This window comes from Acomys russatus, chromosome 1, assembly GCF_903995435.1.
Source record: "Acomys russatus chromosome 1, mAcoRus1.1, whole genome shotgun sequence".
NCBI classification, from domain to species: domain Eukaryota; kingdom Metazoa; phylum Chordata; class Mammalia; order Rodentia; family Muridae; genus Acomys; species Acomys russatus.
The window spans coordinates 10,070,488-10,094,517 of NC_067137.1; the positions used below are offsets into that span (position 1 = coordinate 10,070,488).

The 24,030-nt window shown below is 45.9% G+C and overlaps 1 protein-coding gene across 4 annotated transcripts in view; it reads right to left on the reverse strand.

Moving 5' to 3' along the window:
• Window positions 1-24,030, reverse strand: part of Mta3 (metastasis associated 1 family member 3) — a 114,640-nt gene that overhangs the window by 9,365 nt on the left and 81,245 nt on the right. For 3 of the 4 annotated variants that reach the window (XM_051161940.1, XM_051161762.1, XM_051161877.1), the window contains exons 11-15: window positions 20,567-20,691; window positions 17,598-17,746; window positions 16,666-16,888; window positions 9,654-9,740; window positions 6,023-6,169 (exon numbers count right to left, since the gene is read on the reverse strand). In XM_051161940.1, the coding sequence (XP_051017897.1) occupies window positions 6,023-6,169; window positions 9,654-9,740; window positions 16,666-16,888; window positions 17,598-17,746; window positions 20,567-20,691 (731 nt within the window). The remainder of the gene's footprint in view (window positions 1-6,022; window positions 6,170-9,653; window positions 9,741-16,665; window positions 16,889-17,597; window positions 17,747-20,566; window positions 20,692-24,030) is intronic. The other variant, XM_051161814.1, reaches the window with a different exon arrangement.

Sequence of the window (24,030 nt, forward strand, 5' to 3'; positions counted from 1 at the left end):
CACCAACATCTCTCATGTACATGCCTCACTCAAAACACCCCAGGGTCCTTATTCATCTGGAGGACAACCCAAGGTTGGAAGTTCAAATCCCACCGCAGCTACCTGCTAGCAATGTGAGTGGGCGAGTCACTTAGCCTCTCTGGGCTGTTGGTTTTCCCCACTACTAAAAGGCAAGTTTAACATTTACATCATAAACTGTTGGGATGATGCAACCACATAAAGTTTTTTAAAAAATTGAATCGTGAGAACAGCTCTGTAAGGCAAATGTGATCTCCACTTTACAGATCTAAAGAAGAGAAAACAGGTGCAAAGGAGCCAAGGGAGTCACCCAAGGCCTCTCTGGAGCAATCGGAGAAGTCTGAGATGAAGTGCAGCTCCTGCAAACACTCGGCTTCCTGTCTCCCCTGCCCATGGCACAGATGCATCCATCCTGCTTCTGCCCTCTCAGGCTCTGAGACACAGAGAGCATCCCTCAAAGAGCTCCCTCTGATTAGCTGGCATTAGGTGAATGGGCCAGCAACACAAGAGACATCAGAGCCCTTCCATGTATGCTGGCCAATGGGGTGACAGCACAGGGCATAGCGCTGGATGGCACTGACATGCTACCTGCAGGTTTAATCGGCTCTGCCTTTCCTGCTCCTTGCTCTGAGGCTTCTGGTACATAAGTCCATCTTTACCACCAGAGTTAGTTCCATCGGGTGGGTACAGTCTGTGTGTGGTCCAGGGTCTCACGACTGGCTTAGGTCATATGCTTGCTCTCTGCCCCTAGCCTATACACCAGGGCCAGGTAAAAGGCAGTGGCTTTCAGGGAGGCGGTGTGAAACTGTCTATTTTGGAGGTGAGGTAATCTAGAATGTGGTTCAGCCGGGTAGAGAGCTCCCCAGCCTGCACCTAGCCCTGGGGTGCTGTATACACTAGGCATGTTGGCACTTGCCTGAATCCTGCATTCAGGAGCTCTAGGCAGGATGACCGCAAGTTCTAGGTGATTCTTTGTTACATACGGGGGTTGAGAGAATCCTGGGATTTGTGAAATCTTGTCTCAAAAGAAAAAAAAATTAGGCCAGGCATGGTGGCACATGCTCTAATCCCAGCACTCGGGAGGCAGAGGCAGGTGGATCTCTGTGAGTTCGAGGCCAGCCTGGTCTACAAGTGAGTCCAGGACAGCCAGGGCTACACAGAGAAACCCTGTCTTGAAAAACAAAACAAAACCAAAAAAAAAAAAAGAAAAAAAAATTCTTTTAAGTGTTTGGAAAAATCCTTTCTTCTTGCAAATATCTTCAGTTCCCACCATCAGCAACTGCAAGTGCACCCTTGGTCTGCCACCAAGGTGAACAATGTTGCTGTGATGTTCTGACCTCACCACAGGCCCAGAAACACAGAACCAAGGGACGTGGACTCTGAACCCCAAGGAATCATAAGCTAGACAACTCTTTTGTGCCTAAAAGAAAAAAAGCTAAAAGGCAAGGATGGGAGATGAGTGAGAGAACACAGGGTAAGGCTCTCCCGGGAGTCTGTAACTACTATGGCATTTAATACGACTAACTGCACCATGGAAGCTTACCACATTGGCCAGCACTATCGTGCACTGAGGTTAGGCAGGACTTGTGTCCGGAGAGAATAATGGACTTGAGAGGAATCTGTTTTTGTAGCAGTCTGGCCTCTAGGCTCCACACCCATCCATTTGATGGCTTCCTCACTCTTGCCACTAAGTCTCTTTATATAAAAACAAAAACAAAAACAAAAAAACCAAACTTTTGCCACCAGCTCCCTCTTCTTCCAGAAGGGGGTGCTAGAGAGCCACAAGGCTCCTTCCTGTTCCAGGCAGTCAGACCCAGGAGTTCTAGCTGAGTGTTCTAGTTCTAGCCCCTCAGTGTAGCCTTGGCTGTTCTGGAACTTGCTCTGTAGCCAGGCTGGCCTGGAATGCAGAGATTGGCCTGCCTCTGCCTCCAGAATGCTGGGATTAAAGGTGTGTGCCACCACTGCCTGGTGTTCCACTTTCTTGTGCCCTCTTAACCCAGAACATTTGTGCCCAGTTCCTGAATCCCACCACGTCAGTAGATCTGTTCCGCTCTCCAACTGTTGTCCTATTGACTTCTTATAATGAGTTATCTGTTAAAAGTTTATATAGTTTCTATATTTCTAAATAGCACTCATATTTTTTTTTTTTTAAGCATTTTAGAGCTGGAGAGATAACTGAGCCATTAAAAGCTGGGCTCACAACCAAAACTATAAAGAAACATTTAAAACGTCTCATCTTATTTTTAATTATGTGTGCGAGGGGCTGTGCACTGACTGAGTGCAGTGACTGAGGAGGGCGGAAGAGGAGGCAGGAGTTAAAGACTGGTGTGAGCCACCTGGCAAGGGTGCTGGGTCTCCTGCAAGAGTATGGTTTTAAATCCTGAGCTGTCTCGTCAGCCCCTTCTGCTTTAAGATAGAGTCTGGCTACGTAACCTAGGCATCTATAAAGCCTAAGTCCCGAGTGCTAGGGCTGTGTGTGCACCAGCACACACTCTGCTTGCTATAGCAGTTCCTAGAAACTGATTGTGAAACTAGTTGTGCCTGACCTGGAGACGTGTGTAAGGCATATCTGGTAATCTGGGAAGTTCCAATCCACTCCTCTGGGCCCATTTTCCTCAACACTTTCTATAATTTATACTGCGCACCTAAGAACCAGGCTCCGGGTTAAGCACGCAGACACAATCGTGTGCCCTGACAAGCCCTGCCCCCAAGGTCTTCTTGTTGTGTGAACTGAGTAAGAAGATGTAGACCAGGTTGGGTTCGCACACTGCAAGGCATGTTGTCACCAGCCTCCTTTCCAAGCTGTGACAGCAGATCAATGAGTTCTGAAGAAAAAAAATGCTCCCAATAACTGGGCGTCTTTGGAAACCGAAGCCCAAGCATCAGGCACAGCACCAGGAACAACTTGTGTGCTGTGCCCACATGTCCTCTTGAGAGCTCAGAGGCAGTGACCTTGCCACAGCATTCACTCAGAGAGAAGCAGGACAAGCTGTTCTAGAGAGGGAATACCACAGGGGGATCTCCAAGGAGACAGGGACCCATGACCCTGAGCACCAGGTGCCGAGAAGATGACCAAAGCAGAGAGCACTGCACGTCTGGACCCAGCTCCAGAACAGCCATAGCGAGGGGGTGAAGCAAGCCTTTCTAAAGCAGTTAGTCCAACATCCATCACTATAAAGAGAGGTCAAGGGCTGGGATGTAGCTCATTGGTACAGAGCTCACCTGGTGCTGCGGTGTGAATGTGAAATGTCCCCAAGTTATGTGTTTTGACACTCGGTTCCCACACAGTGGCCCTATCTGGGGGGAGGGGGGGCTGTGGAAGCTTTAGGAGGTGGAGGAAGTAGGTCACTGGGGGTGGACCTCAGCATTTTATCACCTGGCTCCATCTTCCATTGACTGTTTCCTGCCTGCTGCTGCAGTGTGCCAGTTGCCACTCACCGGTCACTATGCCTTCCCATGATAGACTATATTCCCTAGAGCTGTGAACTAAAACAAAATCTCCCTCTCTTAAGTCCCTTCTAAAAAAAAAAAGTTTTTGTGGGTGTGTGCACATGTTTTTGTGGGTGTGTATGTGTGGGTGTGGTGGGTGTGTATGTTCAAGTGGGTGTGTGCACATGTTTTTGTGGGTGTGTATGTGTGGGTGTGGTGGGTGTGTATGTTCATGTGGGTGTGCACACGTTTTTGTGGGTGTGTATGTATGGGTGTGGTGGGTGTGTATGTTCATGTGTGTGTGCACACGTTTTTGTGGGTGTATATGTGTGGGTGTGGTGGGTGTGTATGTTCAAAAAGGTGTGTGTACATGTTTTTGTGGGTGTGTATGTGTGGGTGTGGTGGTGTGTATGTTCAAGTGGGTGTGTGCACATGTTTTTGTGGGTGTATAGGTGTGGGTATGGTGGGTGTAGATGTTCAAGTGTGAGTACACATTTTTTGTGGGTGTACAGGTGTGGTGGGTATATGCATTCACATGGGTGTGTGCACATGTTTTTGTGGGTGTGTATGTGTGGGTGTGGTGGGTGTATATGTTCATGTGGGTATGTGCACATGGTTTTGTGGGTATGTATGTGAGTGTGGTGGGTGTGTATGTTCGAGTGGGTGTGTGCACATGTGTGTGGAAGTCTTCCCTATTGCTCTCCACCTTGGCTTATTTTGAGACAGGGTCTCTCGCTGAACCTGAAACATTGGTTTAGCTATATTGACTGGTTATTTAGCTTTGGGGGTCTACACACACACACACACACACACATACACACACACACACACCATCCCTCTGCTAGAGCTACAGACACAGGATGCAATGCATGGCTTTTAGGTGGGTGCTGGGATCCAAGGCAGGTTCTCCTATATGTGTGCAGCAGGCCCCACAGTGACTGAGCCAGCTCTCCAACCCCTGACGTTGCTTCTTGTTAGGTAGTTCTGACATAGCAGTGTGGAAAATAACTAAGACATGGAATTAGCAGGGATGGAGTCCTGGGTCGATCCCCTGGCACCACATCAAGTGGGCATCAGGGCACATACCTGTAATCCCAGCTCCTGGGAGGGAGAGGCGGAGGAGCAGGGACCCGAGATTGTCTTCAACTACATAATACTTTAAGACCAGCCCACCCCAAAAAGGAGGAGGAGAAATCACAACCTACTTTGTGTCTGCAGCGCTGTATATTCCAGAAAAGCGAAGGACATGATTAGGCAAAAAAGAGTCAATATTCTATTTAATTCTGAACCCAAAGGCCCTCAGCTGTGAGCCAAAGGGGCTATGAAACCCCATTTCTACATTTTGATATACTCTTTCCTTGGTCTTCTGCCTCTGTATCAGGGGTATGGGGGGCCAGGAGCCGATGTTCTCCTACTAGGACAGTGTTTGTGTAACCCTGCTATGTGGCCAAATCCTTAGAAGCTGCATTTCTACCACGCTGATACCTTACAAAAGCAGACTATACTCTTCACCTCAGTATTTTATCCATTTGGGCGCGATTATGGCCATCAAACGCCACAGAAAAGGAAGTGAGCCGTGGGAAGTTGTTATTAGAAGGCCTTTTCCTTGTCCTTGCTCTAGGGCCTTGTTATAAGTAATTTACTGTCACCGAAGAACGTGAGTTCATAAGGCATGAAAAGCCTGGAGAGTTTTATTCATAAATAAATGCCAACACTTAAAGCATAATGACAGCTTCGAACTCCAGGATGACCGAAATGAACAATACACACTGCCCGGGATGATTTATTGCTGAGGTGTTTAGGGCCCAAATGCTGAGATAATTCAATCTCACCTGAAGAGTCATTACATGGCGAGCCTAAGAGAAATGCCATGGGTAAGAGGTGATATCTCTCCGGTTTGCCATTTCAAGCAAATTATTTCTGTATTTAGGATATCACCCAGGCAATTCCTTTCATGATCCGTAGCACTCTCAGGCAATTTAAAAAAAAAAAAAAAAACTGATAAGGGGAAAGCAGTCAGAGACAAATGCCAAGTCCAAAGTGAACCACAGAAGCAGCCCTGGAGAGCACTGATGGCTTGACATGCAACAAAATACCTCTTCCTAGGCAAGGACACTTAAACTGAGCAGCGAGCCTGCACGAGGGCAAGACGACCCCTCAGCAGGAGCAGGGGCTACAGAGAGGCCCCTCCAAACTATGCTCTTGACAAATGTGTGTGAGAGGAATCCCCCAAGCAGTGGAGAGATTGTGCTCAGCAGTGTCACTGGCCCACGGCAGCCTTTCCCCACCATTCCCCTTACCAGTTCACACAGTCACATCACTCACGGTGTGGAATCTATTTTGGGTTTTTTGTTTGTTTGTTTGTTTGTTCTTTTGTATAGGAGCTCATGGAGCCCGGGATAGTCTCAAACTCTTTTGGTAGTCAGAATTGACCTCTAACTCCTGGTCCTCCTGCCTCCACCTCTGGAATGCTGGGGTTACAGGCATGAGGCAGCACTTTAGCCAAGGACACCCACAAGCAGGCAATGACAGAGTGGTCCTGGCCAGACAGAGCAGGGCTTCCAAGGTTACATACCATCCAGGCCATTGTGATGACTGTAGTTCCGTTTTCCCAGAATGCTCAGAGATGTGTGATTCGGAGCTGTGAGCATCCTCTTGGTGGTTGGGGTGTGCAGGCTTGGTGGAGATCGAATTACATTAGGTTTCTTTGCAGGATGGATCTCTGACGGGAGAGGGGAAAGGGTTTATCAGCTCAGAACATGGTATTGGTAATGTGTGTGAACTCTTAACACCAGCTAATAGGCACACATCTTCTTTCTTAATGAGCTGAAAGTCGGTTCCTTATGAGCCAGCCATGACCTTGCATAAATGAGGTAGCTTCAAGTGTTGTTACCATGGCTCTGCTTATCAAAGAACCTGGCTCCCCGTTGCTGGCTGGAGCACCGAGCCTCAGGTTGTGAAGGCAAACACACAGAAGCCACTTCAGAAGGTCACTTGCAACCTGAGATTTGCTAAGGGAATAAAGCACCTGGCTCCTGAGCACATTAGAAATCTAAAGATCATCTGCAGAGGCAGCCGCAGAAAAGCCCACCTCTGTCTTCTGTCCACAAGGAGCGCGCAGCACATCTGGCGGGAGAGCGCTGGGAAAAACCAGCCTCCTCCTCTGGCTGTGCAGTCAGTAGGTATAGCGCCAGTGCTGAATACTCTTAGGCAGAACATTTCCAGAACGGATGAAATTTGAAACCGGAGGCAAAATGTGGATGGCACACTTTGACCAAGGCCATGTCACAAAACTGTACTGTGTATACGGTACATGAGTCTTTACTGTGCCCCACATAACAACCCGGCACCACTTGTTGTTACGCGGAAATTGCAATATCCTGGTAAGTAGGATAAAGCCCTTGGTGGTAATTAGTATGAACACCTTCGCTCCAAATCCTCTTCCATTCACTGACCCTCAGAGTTGTCACCTAGCTTGTCAACTATGCTCAAACCGGCCTGTCTTCTCACCTGCCTGATGTGAAGACCAAGCTAGCCAGGTTTCCTGAAATTTAGAAAAACCCACCCACACTGTTTCAGTCACTCTACAACTTGGTCTGATCAAAATCTTTCCCTTCTTAAAATTTAGGTATGGCTTGCCAGCATCGTCCAAAACTAATGATGTCTGCCAACATGGCAGCCTCACTTTCCGTTATAACCACCGTGAGTGAGACAACGAATGGGACTTAACCCTTTCAGTCCTTAGATGTACTGAGCCTTTGTCTCTCTGGTTCTCTCAACCTTGTGAGGTGTGGAAATTACACTTCCGTGTTTTTCTTTCTTTTTTTTTTTTTTTTTTTTTTTTTTTGGTTTTTCAAGACAGGGTGTCTCTGTGTAGCCTTGGCTATGCTGGACTCACTTTGTAGACCAGGCTGGCCTCGAACTCACAGCGGTCTGCGTGCCTCTGCCTCCCGAGTGCTGGGATTAAAGGCGTGCGCCACCACGCCCGGCCTCATTTCCGTGTTTTTCATCCATTCAAAACCTACAAAACTTTCAAGGCTAAGATCAACTACCACTGTTGCCAAGAAGGCAGGCCTAGCACTCACTGGAGATAACCTTGCCCAGGGCTGTGGTACAGGGCTGTGGTACAGCACTTGCCTGTCATGCAAGCAGCCTGGGTTCAATTCCTCAAACCCCTCAACTATACATAAGGTCCTTCCTCCAAGTGCCCCCAGTGCACATTAAGACCTGCAATTTACCACATCTAACGTTTTGTTTGATTGCTTTTACTGTGTGCTTTCCCCACTTGACAAAAAAGTTTTAAGGGCAAGGTTTTTTGTATTTGGTCTTTCAAAACTATATTCCACAGTGTCTGGAATAGCACACTCACGGAGATGGGGCTCAGCTCATATTAAGGACAGAACAGCTGGGACTTATCTGGTAGGTACAGGCGACAGGGGCCTACTCTGCAGTGCTAAGTGCCTTCCTTGCCAGGTGGGAGGGGGCTTCCAGGAGTTCCTGGAAGAGACTAGGGCCAGCAGTCTTCAAGGCAGTATCCTTACTGAGGGCATACTGATAACCACGTGAGATGTGGGAGGATGTGAAAGCAAGCCTTCTTTTCTTCCTTAACTTTTTTTTTGAGACAGGATCTCATGTAACTGAGGCTGACCTTGAAGCTCCGATCCTCCCAAGTACTGGGACTAGGCATGTATTCTATGGTGATTTTGTTTTATTTATGCAGGATCCTGTGTAGGCCAAGCGGGCCTGGGATTCACTATGTAGCTGAGACTTCAAGCTCTTTCGCCTTTGAGAACTAAAACAAGAACCAAGGGAACATCAAAGACAGAGATACGGGCTTCTGAGTCAGATAACAAGTCAAGTTCAAGGCCACACTTTGATTTTTCAAAGATTAGATGCCCAAAGTCTGAATACTTCAAACACGTAAGTCTTCCTGGCAGCAAAATAAGGTTCAATGCAACTCAAGAGTATTTCACCTTTACTGAGAAAATGAAAAAGAAATACTGGAATCACAAAACACACGGTCTTTTTACTTCAAAGAGGGAACTCATTATTTTCCACTCAATTTATCTTAAAAACTTTGGGAGAATGTTATTGCTTAGTAATTCTTAACACTATTCTTAGGAATTGTATATCATCGTGTAAATGGAACCATTTGTCTGTGGATTTCTGAGTCACATGGCATAGCAGATATTAGAAAGCAATAGAAACACTTCCTTTCAAAGCAGCTGCGCATCAGAGCTACAGCGTTCATGTTTCAGAGGCACTTGGCACTCAAACCCAGGATCCTGCATTCCAGGCAGGTGTTCTACCCCAGAGCTATACACTTCACTGTTACAGGGGTAGGGGTTGTTTGTTCGTTTTTTGTTTTTGAAGGGAGTTTACTTTTGGGTTTTGTTTTGAGGCAAGACCTAGTGTAGCCCAAATGGGTCCTCAACTCAACTATGCAGCCATGGCTGACCTTGACGTTTTGATCCTCCTGCCTCTACTTGGAGAATGCCAAGATGTGGGGATCTGCCACCACCCTTGGCTGCTTTTGGTTTTTAAGACAGGTCTTGCTGTGTGGCCTTGGTGGCCTTGAGCTCATGGCTCTTCTTGTCCCCTCTGAGTGCTGACATTATGGACATGAGTCACTATGACTTATTGCTTTTTTTTTTTTTTCTTAATGTAAGCTGAAAATCAATTTAATTCAGTTTTAAGAACAACCCTCTAGCCAAAGGGAAAGGTAAATTAGAGATAGTATAAGGATCTGAGTAAAAATTAAAGTGTTAAAGACGTTCATCCTGCATATTGAATAATTTTAAAATGGCCCACCCTGTTAATTTGCTTGTCTTTGTTCTTGTTTTCAGACAGGGTCATGCTAGGTGGCTAAGCTGCTCTTGGATTTCCAGCATTCCTCCTGCCCCAGCCTCCCAAGTGCTGGGATTATAGGCAGGAGCCACCATATGTGACTTTCTTTTTTCTCAGCCTGTGCCTATTACTGATTAAGACATATTTTAATTCAACAAACTTTTAAGAGAAGTAAACATATATACTTAACTCTGTGCATTGCTAATAAAAGGTTTCTAAGCCAAAATAAAACTATAAAGGTCCCCAACTTCGCCCATTTGAAGGACTTGAACGCAGCCCAAGGATGCAGCTTTTGTAATGGAGACACCTACAACCTGTAAAAGGTGTCTTGAGCTCTTCCTGTGTCACGAGATACCCACCTAAATACCCAATGATACATGACAATGGCTTCCTAGTGCTTTTGCTTTTCAGTGGGCTTCCAGAAAGTTCGGCATGTCTGTCTGCATCTGGGGAGAGAAAGAAACATGGAGACAAGCAGTGAGGTGGCTTCCTCTACCATGAACACGAATCACAGAAATAAAAGGTGCAGGTGGGGGGAAAAATGCAGACCATCCACCACGTTCCTGTTCCTTCCTCTGGGTTCGGGGAAACTCACGCCGACGCTCTCCTTAAAGCCATGTGAGTGAGTGGGGATCTCACGCACACCATGTGCGCCCCTATGTGTGCCTACCTGAAAAGTGATGGAAACAGCTTTCCTTTCTAGCTGTGACATATTTATACTATAATAGAAAACATAGTACACTCAAGGTGGGACCAATCCTAACGTAAGATTAATATGGATTGGAAAAAAAAAAAAAAAAACAGTTGTCAAGGCAACACATTCAGCCCGCCCCATGTGCTCCACTGAGAAGCTTTGACCTATCTTAACAAAACTCAATTCCAACAGATGGCAAAGTCGTTTGGTCCCATCATGGTCCTCTGTTCTTCATCTGATACAATGATACTTGGGCTGAGGTTTTAAAGGTCTCTATGTGCTCCAACAGTCACACTGTGAGGGCCGACACTGACCACTGCGTTTTCATCCCTTATCCCCTACCATAAACTATCTCAGAAAAGGAAATAAAGCATGCAACATAAACTGTCATCAGGATGGAGTGAGCGGGACACTGCCATACCAAAGAGCTAAGGTCAAATAGTTTGAAGGGACAAAAGCAAAGCAACAACAACAACAACAGCAGCAGCAAAAACCCAAGTAAATGGAAAAAAATTTTAAAGTCAGACATTGCCATCAATCTTATCCAGTTGCTTTAGCTAGTATAGATCTATTATTATATTTATGCTTTGCCCCGTCTCTAAATGTGTGGCAAATGTCTCCTCGGAGTTCTCTGATCCTAGTAGAGATCTTTTCCCTTTGCAAGGTGAGACCCCGCTCCTAGGCACACATACGGAAGTTGCCTCTGACATCCATCGGCGTGCTTTACATTTCGTGTAGAAACATATCATTCAACTTGGAACCTCAACTAACTTAAAAGGACTGAGTCTGTCATGAGCGATAGCCAGCCCTTGTTCATCAAGGGAAGTGTTTTTAAAACTATTAAGCAGATGGTAGGGATAGCATTTTAAAAAGCGTTAAAATAGACAAAGCCCGTGCTGCAGGGAGCTTGAAGCCACCAGGAATTGGAATCAGTGGGCCAGGTGCTGTTTAACTATTAAGCAGCCACTGACAACTTTAAATGACCCCAGCCCTCCCCCTCTTCGCTCAGCTGATCACCTCTGGAAGAGTTTCTAAGTTGTGAAGACAGAGGCAGAATTCAGCACAGCTTTAACGAGCATATTTAGAACTACGATCTAAATAAATATCAGAAGTGTCCCAAACGCGGCAAGGATGAACCACTGGTCAAACCACCAAGCATCAACACCAAACGCCCTTCTTCCTATGGCCACTTTGCCTGAGGTTCTAGCCACATTTGGAAAAGAGACGAGAGGAAATGCCTTTGTTTTTGTTTTCTTCTTTGTAAATTCAAGCAGCTTGGGTGAACCACCTTGGTAAATTCCTCAGCATTTTTGGACAAAGGCACTGTTTGTAGTCCTAGCAGCAATATAAACTTTGCCCTTTAGTTTGTGGGAACACCAGGAAAACTGTCAAAATGGTACAAGAGATGGACACCAGGATATTACCATCACTTTGACAAGAGCTAGCAGGTCCGTCACAGACGGGCACCAGCACAGGACCAATCGTGTTTACTTTGAACTACGGCCAATTGCCTCTAGTTTCTCAGGCTAGTTGCACCAATTATGTGGTCTTCCGGAGGGGGGGGGGATTTGCACGTTCCCCCTCTGGAGATCAGGGCTTTCCAGCCGGAAGCTGAACTTCACCAATGAGTCTATTTTCAAGGAAGCTGTCGGTGTTGAGAGTTATCAGTCAGCATGCGATATATAAAGAAATTAGGATGATAAGTGCTAAGACGGGCCAGCCTGCCTTTAACGTAAGAAAAATGGAAGCCATTCAGTAGGGAAAACACATTCTGTTCACAGGAATGCTTACAAAGCAGACCATCTAGCCACATTGCGGCAATCCTGGCCTACGGGCCAGGCCACACCAAGCGTTGTGTCAGTCCTGATCCCCAAATGACTCACCTTCTCTAGCTCAACGGGGGGGGGGGGGGGGGGGGGGGGGGGGGGGGGGGGGGGGGGGGGGGGGGGGGGGGGGGGGGGGGGGGGTGGGGGGGGGGGCTGTTACACGTGTGCAGGTAAGAGAAGCTACTGAGGACTGCCCACAGAAGCCAGAGGGACTCAAAGGCACCCAGAGAGGACACAGCACGCCACTCAAGCCACTGACTAGGCGCTAGCTCATTTCGTTAGCTTCCTATATAGCAGGGCGTATATTCCTTGGAGGTAAACATAGGATGGCGACACTTTATACCAATCTCCAACCTTTTCTCTAATGTTTTGGAAATACTGGGGGTGGAGGGAGACTATAAAATAGAAAAGCTGCAAAATATACGCGATTAATTAAAATGCACAAAGTCAGTGGCTGGGAAGGTGGTTCAGTGAGTGAAGCTTGGAGCACAAGTCGGACAACCTGAAATTTGGATTCTGTAATCTGACTGTGCCCCTAGGGAAGATAAAGGCAGGAGAATCTCCAGAAGCTCATGAATGCTGTCTTCTGACCTACACAGATATGCTCTGCCACATTGCAGGCCTGCATCTCACTTTCCACACAAGTAACCACACACACAAAGCAAAATTCTCATTTAAAAAAAAACTTGACATGGGCACATAAAATCATCAATAGAACAGAAGAAACACAGGACTCAGGTGCTGAAAAACAGTTCTTGATAGAAACATGTAGCCTGGTGTGGTGGTGGCGCATGCCTTTAATCCCAGCCGTTGGGAGGCGGAGGCCAGGTGGATTGCTGTGAGTTCGAGGTTAGCCTTGGTCTACATAGAGACCCTGTCTCAACTTAAAAAAAAAAAGTTTAGAAAATATAACAGAAGCCTGGCATGGTGGTGCACACCTGTAATCCCAGCACTCCAGGAGGCAGAGGCAAGCAGATCTCTGTGAGTTCAAAGCCATCAGCCTCGTCTACAAGGCTGTTCCAGGACAGCCAGGCCTTCACATAGAGAAATTCTGTTTAAGAGGAGGGTGGAGAGAAGAAAGAAAGAAGAAAGGAAGGAAGGAAGGAAGGAAGGAAGGAAGGAAGGAGAACTCTAACAACAACAAAACCAAACCTCTCCACGTGACAAGTATCTCAAGTAATGTGCTCTTGGATACTTGCAAAGATGAATTCACATCTTCAAACAGCAACCCCTTTTCAAGACACACACGGTAACTTCATGATGGGACTGCTGCTGGCCTGTGAATTTACGACTCCATCATCTCACAAGCTAACGAGGTGGCAGGCAAATCCTCCAGAGCGGCCCTGCTGCTCGGGAGTTTAGCTGGCTCTGAAATGCTGCCTATGCCCTTTAAGTCGGCTTCAGTGTGAGCACTCTGAATGCTAACTATATGTGCTCAGTTTTAAATGTTTTGTTACGTACTTATCATATACGTGTCCTACATACTTGTGTTTTGTTTTGAGATAGGATCTGGTATTAATTAAACTCATTATGTAGCCCAGGCTGGCCTTAAAGGAGTAATAATTCTTCTGCCTCTGCTTCCTGAGTGTTGGGATTACAGGCACCTGCTGGGAGGCTTACTTATTTATTTATTTAATAGGAAATACTTATTTATTTATGTAATAAGAAATACATTTATCTATTTAATAGGCAATACATTCCCCTAAAAGATGAACAATGGTGGGGGGGGGATCTCACTCCATTTCTCCTAGCCTCCCACTTCCCTTCCCACAGCTACCATTACTTCTTGCAAAACCCCCATCTACAATATTGCAAACCTCAGCACATGTTCCTTAATGAACATAGGAAAGGCTGATGAGTGCTTCCACGGCCAATCAGAACTGCTCTCTTAAAATAGGGATTACCCGGGGCTGGGGAGATGGCTCAGAGGCTAAGAGCACTGGCTGCTCTTCCAGAGGTCCTGAGTTCAATTCCCAGCAACCACATAGTGACTCACGCCATCTATAATGAGGTCTGGTGCCCTTTTCTGGCCTGCAGGTGTACATGCAGGCAGAGCACTGTATACATAATAAATAAATCTTAAAAAAACAAAAACCAAAAAACAACAGGGAGTCAGGTTCTTAGGTGTGGGGCCATGCTCCCCTGGGCCTGCAAGCTTGTGGCTTCCCTCCTGTTCCAATGCCCTGTAATTCTACAACACTGGCTGGGCAGCGGGAACACACACGCAGGCATACGCATGCACGCACGCAGGCACGCAGATAGGCAAACACTAGCGCACACAAAGGACTTTTCAATTCCGATGAATCAGAGACTTAGTTGCCTATGGACATTAGGTTACTCATGGTAATCGTACTACAGAGCTGAGATAAAAGCATCTAATGAAGAGGTTATAACAAAGTAGAGATAAAAGCCAAAAGGCCATGTAAAACTCAATTAGATGCTAGAAGAAGAGTTCAGGAAAAATATGGTGAGCAACACTGAAATATTAAGTTGTAAGGTAAGAGTGTTCTAAAAGTCTGCTTCTCTATGTACTTTGATGAAGATAAATACAAAGTAGAAGAAAATAATGTTTCTTGGCATTTCATCACAACAAATGACTGTTCTTTCATTATTATTTTCCACTCACTAGAACATATAGAATATAGACAATTTAACCCTAAATCTATTTTTAGTAGCATGGGCCTCCAACTAACAAAAGATTAGAATGAAGCGACACAAAAACACTTCACTCAAGAATAATCAGAACAAAGATGATGTGCAAATAAACTGAAAACCGACCAGGAGCTGAAGGTGGCAGCAGCCCTCAAGGCAGCCAGTCCATTTGGCGATGGCTTCTCTTGCATTCACCAGAAACAAAGATGATAATGGTCCCCAGCCAATCATTCCTTTTCTGCCTCGAATGCTTTCTTGTTCCCCTTTAAGAAATTATACAGATGGGCTGGAGAGATGGCTCAGAGGTTAAGAGTACCAGCTCCTCTTCCAAAGGTCCTGAGTTCAATTCCTAACAACCACATGGTGCCTCACAACCATCTATGATGAGATCTAGTGTCCTCTTCTGGCATGCAGGTGTACATGCAGGCAGAACACCATATACATAATAAATAAATAAATCCTTAAAAAAAAGAAATTACATAGAAATATATGTGTAATCAGCTAAACAGTGGGGTGGATGTATGTATTTTCTAGTTGCTTAAAATGGGTGAAAAAACGGCAAGTCCCTGAACTCAGAAATACCAGGACAGACCCAAAGATAAGCTTAAAATTTCAAATATAGTTACATAACACAGCTGACTCCCTCCACGGGGGCATTGAATGGGTGCCAGTTTTCACTCTTCTTAAAGACCTTTTGCCTTTAAACTTAAAAACTTTTCAACTTTCAACTTTCTGATGAAAAATTATCTTAAGAAATAAATTCTTGCTGGGTGTGGTGGCACACGCCTTTAATCCCAGCACTCGGGAGGCAGAAGCAGGCGGATCTTTGCGAGTTCAAGGCCAGCCTGGTCTACAAGGTGAGTCTAGGACAGGCAAGGCTACACAGAAAAACCCTGTCTCAAAAAACAAAAACAAAAACAACAAAATAAATAAATTCTCTTTCAGTCATCATTTCTGTTTTTGATGTTTTGAGACAAGGTCTTGTGTCACCTAGGCTGATCTCCAATCCTCTGGGTAGCTGAGGGCGGCTTTCAACTTCTGATTCTCCTACCCCATATCCCCAGCATTACAGGCACTCATTTGCCACCACACCCTACCGCATCGTCAATTTTTTTTTATTTCACTCAAAAAGCACCTGACCTGGGCAACGGTGTCCCACACCTTTAATCCCAGGACTTGGGAGGCAGAGGCAGGTGGATCTCATGAGTTCGAGGCCAGCCTGGTCTACAGAGTAAGTTCCAGAACAGCCAGGGCTGCATATAGAAACCCTGTCTCAAGAAACAAAAACGAAGCAAAACAAAAAGAACATCTTTAAGCTTTTCTATTTGTAAAGCAATAGCCACTTTTTTTTTTTTTTTTAAACCTTTTAGGGAGAAATTGTGTCGCTCTGCCTGGCAAGTATGACTCCACATCTAACACAAACCATGTGTCAATAAGAGAGGAGTTCACAGGTCAGTGGCGCAGGTAACCTTTGTTCCAACAGCAGCAACAAGAAGAAACATAAGCGAGACTGAACGTGTTGGAAACAAGAGCGGTGAGCCATAGAGACGCTAAGTGACGACGTATGATCTGGAATTACCACCACGTCAGACAGAGACTGCTCAGCCAAGCAGGGTCCTATGTAAAAGCTAAACGTGGACGAGCAGGAAGCTTCCCTGAAGAGGATTCCTAAACTTAACTAAAAGTTATTATACTAACAACGATGAGATTAGTTATGAAGACTGTGTTCTCTACAATCTGTACAATGGCTGTAAATGGTTCCTGGGAAGATGAGAGAGTTGTGCCAAAACAGACAATCCCTAACTAGTATAAATTAGTAAACTTTATTAAAACCCAATGAACCCTTAAGACTGGGTTGTGCTGTCCTGTTAGGGAGTTTTAGCAAATAGGCAGAAGCACTTTGGTTAAGGTCCCTCTGGGCAACTGTGTCACAAAAGCCCAATGGGTAAGGTCACCCCCCCATCACCACCTTTCTCATTAGTTCTGCTCTAAAATCTTAAAGGGATTTCAATGTTGTTTCTCAGGGTGGCAATGATATAAATGGCAGCAGACAAGAACAATGTTTAAAAAAAAAAAAAAAACAAAGGCTGTACACAAGAACTTATGTTTATTGCAAACAAACAAACAAAAAGAGAGAGCGAGGGAAAGAGAGGATGGTGAGGCGGAACGTGTAAGGTTAAGAATTGAAAAGCGTCTTACATTCTGCCCTAATGGCAGCATAATTAATAGCAACAAACGGCCGTCTTGCTGCCTGCCGCAGCCGCAGGGTGTTTTTGCAGACCTGACGAGCAATTTTTGTGAAATACGTAGTTTGAAGGAAGAAAGCTTGGCGAGTCTTCACTGCAGACTTTGGGCTCCCAGTGTTCCGGACCGGCATGCCTTGCGTGGCCTGCCGGGACATGTGGCTTCTCACACGAGGGTCCTGCAATTTTGGAAAACAACAAAATTTACAGAGGAGAACTTGCCAAAGTGCACAGCCACTTAGAAGCATCTGTAACTCAGGAACCTGCCCCTCGAGAGAAAAGCATTGTGCACAACTGTTAAGAATGCGGGGCAGGGCTGGGATTCAATCCCAGATCGTATGCACCCATCAGTAAGAGGCTGCCCGAGCAACCCTGCTGGCAGTTAACTTACTGCAAGGAGTCTTGAGGTACCATCAGGCCTCATAGAAACTTGCTTCCCTCTGGTAGACACAGGCCCTTGACATCCCCGATCTGCACACATTTACCAAGGTCATCCTTCAACTACTGTTCACTCAAGACCTTCTTGTCCCTCCACAGTAGGCAAGGATGAAAAATGTTTAATTCTTGTTTGTTATTTTATGTAATAAGATGTTTTCAACAGCGTCTAAAGGTTACAAATTGTTTTTAAAAAACAAGACTATTTGTAAGCTCTCTCCTCAGACAAATGCCTCCCACACACATTATTTTCTTTTCTGAATAATCTCAAAAGACTAATATTTGAATACCTGAAAGATCTGACTTGTCCCTGCTTCTTCTACGTTCACACCCACGAGTATACAGTGCTAAAACCCAGTTTTGTTCATTTGTATGTTGTGCTGCTGTATTGCGTTCCTACTTCCCATAACTGGGAATCGTGGCATTTTCCACCTGAAGACCCCGCTCACGTACCTCGGCAGCAGGACTGGGAGACTTCTCTTCGTCTGACTGGGTAGGCATTTTCAGACCTCCATACTTTTTCCAATACAGCCAACAGGTCGCACACAGTCTACACTGCATATTAGGTGGGCCCCAGGAATACCACTGGTGAGACTGTGTGGCTAAAGACAGAAGGAAAGTGATGCTATGAAATCCACGATCCCAATTAGAGGCAAACCTCAGAGACACCCTGAAGCCACAGCTACATTACAGTGTTACCGTCTTTCCCGAGACTGCAGGCCACGCGGGAAAGCACAGCACACACGTGCAGTTCTCAGTACCCCAAATGCATTGCTTCTGTCACACATCAAGAGTTTGTCGTGTCTATTAAGAGAATCCACTGGATGATGCATCTTGATTTATGCCTCAGGCAGCTGAGACTTTGTTTTGTTAATTATGTATATGTCTAGAACTGAGTCTTCCGAACAATACTGTTATTATTAAGTGTTGTGAACAAGCAAAAGAAACGATTCCAACTACCACCATTGCCTTTTCAGACTCCATTTAATCATAGGGAGAAACTAAGTTCAAGGTCCCGGGCCCTAGGGGAGCTGGGGACTTCCCGATAGCTGAACAGTTTCTGTTGTAAAGAAACAGTTTTCTGAGTCCAGACATCTCAAGGACAACTTCTCCATCTTTCTGGCAGAGTCAAACTAAGTTCATGTTCTCAGCACCAGGAAGCCACTCCCACCCTGGTTGATGGAAACGCCCTTGCTCAACCCCTTATGTCAAAGTATGATTGGACAGCGCTACAGCCCTCCCCACTCGCTTTACAGTTTCATTTCTTACATATGCTGTACAACATGTCTTCAGGGTCACCATTCAGCTCCTCAGTCTGTTCTCTGGCCCTGATCAATCAGTAATGGCTTGATTACAATAAACTTTTGTCATTGCATTGACCTGCCATTTTAGTTATGTTGGAACTAAGTGGACCCCACACATTAAGCTCCTCGGCAGTGTTTAAACCTGAAAGGAATGTCTCAGATGTTCTCCTAGGGATTGCTAAGGTCCTCCAGAGGGGACTCACTGATAAGCCAGGAGGCAAATAAAACCAGAGATCTGTCTGCTGTCCCTTTACTCCGGAAACAAAAACCTTACTTCAGAATGTCTTCCTAAATACAGACTGTCCTGAAGACTGTAAATCCTTATCACATGAGCTCTCGCAGCCATCGTGCTCAGTACAGCCTGGCCCCAGCTGATTTACATACAGCTTGGCTGGACACACTGCCGGTGTCAGGTTCTGCATCTTACACTCCTGTCACACAACACTAAATCTTTCCAAAGTGGAGTCTAAGAGAGGTGGAAACCGCAGAGATGGAAGAGTTAAAAATGCAGGCAGAGCCTATCACACTTCTCCACATTCATCAAGTACCATTCTTGGAAGATTCCTTTCAAAGAGAGGGCTAACCCCTTTCCTCTTTTAACTGAAAACAAACAATAAAGTTGACCTTTTAAGACAGATTTTGCTAAAACATGTTAATTACATGCATGTGTACATAAATGCAAGGGCACTAGAAGGCCAGGAATGTTGGATCCCCTGGAGTTAAAGTTAGAGTTGGCTGAAACAAACTCAGGTCCTCTGCAAGACCAGGATGAGCTCTTCTGAAGGACTCTGGCCAGCCTGAGCGGGGGAGGGGGGGCATGGCGACCATGCCTCTGCCAGGCTGGACCCTTCTCCCCACCCCTCTGTCTTGCTAAAAACCATTAGACTACATCCCTAAAGCTACCACCAAGGTCTATTCCGTTATTTGGCTACTTCGTCCCTCTGAGGCTGACTATCAAAGTACCGAAGTCCAGCAACCAAAAGCCCCCTTTGGTTCACCTAATTAACATACCCAATTAAAAGTAGATGCCTCATCCTAACATGGGGCTTTACCCTTTTACCTTTATAAACCACCATTTTCCTATGGTCTGTCCGTCTCCTCTCTATCAGAAGCAGTCCTGTGTCCCCTCCAGGACACACCCCTGCCCCCTCTCCCTAGTCCCCTTCCTCGTCTCCTTCATCCTCTGTATCCTGTCTTTGTCTCTTATTCCCTGCGCTCTGGGGCAAATAAAGCTCCTCTGAGCTGAGAACTTGGTCGTTGGGGTCCTGGGCTTCACCACTGGGCCAGCTCGCTAGCCCACAGGCTGACTTTGTTTAGATACAAATAAGGACACCAAGTACTCATGCACACGTATCCATCTGTCCACCTGTCCACCTGTGATCAAACCTCTCAAGAGGATGCTGAGGCAGGAGGAGGATGAGGTGGAGGCCAGACTAGGCTGCCTCAAAAACCCACCTCAGAGAAGCGCCAATAGAAAGGAGAGCTTTGCTGCTGCTCTGAGATTTTAAATAAACATACACGGTGTCAACTGCCCACCAGATCATCTCAGCAACCCCAAGTAACAGCAGGAGCGCACATAAGAGCCCTGCAAGTGGAGATAGACACAGCAAGGCCGGAGGCCAAAAGCAAATATCATAACGTGGCATTTCCCCTACTGGTGCTCTGGGAGCCTGAGGGCTGTAAGCATTGGTTTATCCACACATCTGCCTTTCCTTCAAGAAGTAGCAGACACATTTAATTTGTCAGATGACATTGAGGAACTCCAAAAGGGGATTTAGTATGTATTGCAGTACTGTGGTTTGGGCAAAGCTAATGTCGCTGTACACAATTAAAAACTAAAAAAAAAAACAAAAACAAAAACAAAAACAAAAACAAAAACAAACCTCCCAGCAAACACAGAGCCCACAGAAGAAAAGCAGAGCAAAAGTACACCCACCTCAGCTGAGTGGAGCAAGGGTGCTTGGCGAGCACCCCCTTTCTCCTGGCTGGAGCTGGGACTGAGGGCTACCGCTCACTCTGAGGGCACACTGAGCTGCCTGAGCTTCCTAGAAGCTTCTTTGCAACCACAGTGCAGGACAGCTCCCCACATTGAACCAGGCACCGCCTGAGCAAACTTACCATAGCAGCTCTCACAGGCCCGCCCAAGGAGGGCACTCTGGGGCTGGAACGGGGTCCCCACAGCTCCATTCACAGTGCCAGACTTGCCATTGCTGCTGGATATTTGGTTGGGGTTTGGTTTGCTGCTTTCAGTGAAATGCAAGGTGAAACGATAAAGATAATTTTTAGGACAAGGCAAAAAGCTGGCACCTCTTTACTAATTTACCTTCCCCAAAACACAAGACAAATACTCAATGTATTTAGTGAGGGAACGGAGCGGCAAAAGCAGGGTACTAAGATGAACCAACCCAAGTAAGGGGGCCAGAGAAGAGAGAGAATGAGAATGCAATGTAATGATAGGCATGTACAAAGATGCTCCGATGAACCCAGGACTTTGTATACTAACCTACAAAAAATAACAGTAGCAACAAACCTTAAGGACACACACACACACACACACACACACCTGAAATACATAAGCACACATGACTCCAGGGACTCAAGTAAGAGGGAATATCTGGTAGAATGATAAGAAGAAATAAAATGAAATAAAACCAAGGCACACATTTTTACAAACGAAAGTATAAAACAGCCAGTTTTATCTCGTGCCAGGCACTCTGAGGTAGATGTGGTGTCTCCTGCGTCACGGCACTGCAGTTTCTTCAGAGCACACTGTGCCTTTGAAAGATACACATCACTAGACTTTATCCTCCACATCATAAATTTTCCTGAGATTTTTTTTTTTTTGGATTGAATATTAAGCTAAAGGCAGTGCTGTGTGGCTGGGAAAGCCCTGGCACTGCTCCTGGTCAAGGTGGCCTGTGGCCTCCGCATGGCTCCTGAAGGGGTGGGGACAAAGCAAAGATGCAGCTGAGCTCTGCAGGGCCACCCTCCACTCTGTAAACACGGAATTCATTCAGAGTCGGGAGACTCCCTCCTGGCTGCTCTCCCTCAGAGACCTAGTCTACGGTTTGAAGTGGATTACTGTGCGCTGTGAAGTTCACAGTTGTGTATGCTCAGTATGCACTATACACATATCCACTATCCTTTTTTTTTTTGATAGAACAAACTCAAAAAGGCCTAACCTAATATTGTGCCACCATTTCTGAGCCTGGTGACTGGCAAGATAACCCACCTCCTAAGGTAGCATCGCCCCCAGAACTCTTTCTAAGTCAAGCTAGTGTCACCTCTCCTACTGAGCACCCACAAGAGGTGTCCCTATATGTACCCTACTGCTTGCTTCAAACACAATCATGACATATCTTTAAAGTTCTCCCACTCTTTACGTCATGGGCACCCCACCGCACCCCCACCCACCCTGTGGCTGGCTGGCTACTGTTTCCACACCAACCATACCGTCTTTCTCTGGGCTCTTCAACTAGGCTCGGCCCTGTCCCAGCTCAGGACACGACTAGCTGTTTAGCACAACAGCTTTCAGCAGAGTGAACTCAGATTTCCTCAAAGACTTCTGTCAGGGGACATAATAAACTGCCAACCCCCCTCCAACCAAAAAGCTATGTTCTTGGTCACTGTTTTCAGCAGGCAAGGTAATGTACTATGAACCTCAAGAAGTCAACCTGTCTTCTTAACCTTTCACTCCCACTACTAAACACAAAGCTTTGCCTACAGGAGACTGCCAGGCCTGAAGCATGACAGAAAAGAGAATTCTTTTTTTTTTTTAAGATGTATTTATTATGTATACAGTGTTCTGCCTGCATGTATGCCTGAATGCCAGAAGAGGGCACCAGATCACATTACAGATGGTTGTGAGCTACCATGTGCAGTTGCCAGGAATTGAACTCAGGACCTTTGGAAGAGCAGCTAGCCAGTGCTCTTAACCTCTGAGCCATCTCTCCAGCTTGAGAATTCTTAATGTATTAAAAAACAATAATATTCGGGGCACAGTAGCGCACATCCGTAATCCCAGCACTTGGGGAGGCAGAGGCAGGCGGATCTCTGTGAGTTCGAGGCCAACTTGGTCTACAAAGCAGGTCCAGGGTCCAGGGCTACACAGACAAACCCTGTCTCAAAAAACTTAAAAACAAAAAAACAAAAAAGCCCCCAAACCCTACAATATTCTATTTCAGCGTTAATGTGGAAATTCACTGAGGGACTCAGACATACATGACTCTGTAACTCAGCTTATTTTTAAACAATGCAAATGAGGCACGTTTTTTATGAGTATGGTTAGAAATTGCTCTCCAAGGATCACTTAAATCAGATGTAGAAAACTTTTCTTGTAAAGGGCTCCCTAATAAAGAATTTAGGTTTGTGTGTGACAGTCAGAACTACTAACGTCTGTGCTTGGGCAATATGTAACAAACAAACAGGCCCATGCCCCAGTGAGACTTAGTTACAGAACTAGTTGGTCATTGTGTGGATCCCTGATTTGGATAAAGAGAGAGAAGACAATGTGAGCTGGGTAAAAACAGCCATTGGGCGCTGAGTCCCCCCTGGCTAAATGTTCTCTCTGAGGTGTCCACACTAAGGCCCACGGAGGGCTGTCTGCCCCTGAGAAGATTATACTTGAGTCACAACCAGTGTTTTCCTTGTGGGATGACACATTTTGAATTTGTGAAGTAAATATATAATTTAAAGGGTCTCAAAACAACACTGCAGAAGATAGAGAATAACTGTGCGATGCATAAATTACAGTTTTTACAAAGTAAACCAGAGCCAGGCATAGTGGCAAACGCCTTTAATCTAAGCACTTGGGAGGCAGAGGTGGGCAGATCTCTGAGTCTGAGGTCAGCCTGGTCTATATAATGAGTTCCAGGACAGCCAGGGCTACATAATGAGACCCTGTCTCAAAAACAGAAACAAAACCACACACACACACACACACACACACACACACACACACCACCACCACCACCACCACCACCACCACCACCACCACCACCACCACCACCACCACCAAGTAAACCAGTTATACGTCTTGAGGTAAAATTGTCCATGAAGCCTCTTACATGTAAAAGCATGTATTATGCAATATATCCAAATCCAGCAAAGAAAAATTTATATAAAATGACTGTATTTAGCTCAAAGAATTAGAAAACATCTGAATCAGTACAGAGAAGGCTGTAGTAGATTTGAGTAAGCAAACCGAAGACCTCATGGACAGAAGCTCTTACGTGGATGGTGACCTGTAAATCCTAAAGGCAGTGACAGAATGCTAGACACAGGAAGCAATCCAAACCTGCTGACCATCTACAAAGCCCCGCCCGAGAAAACACCGTGGCATCCTCAACAAGTCACATAGACAACATACCTCCAAGGCGTGATGCATGCCAACTGCAAACAGACTCATTTGCCACGCACAAGTCTCAAAAAGTTCTAGCTCTACAGAACACAGTTGCCTCAAGCAACACAGTTTCCTTCTCTCCCTGGGAAATGGGACTCTTGCCCGGTAGCTTAATGCAAGAACAGCAAGCCGGGCCTTCACCTGGAACCCTGTGCTGGTCACCTCAGGCCTTCCTCTGAGC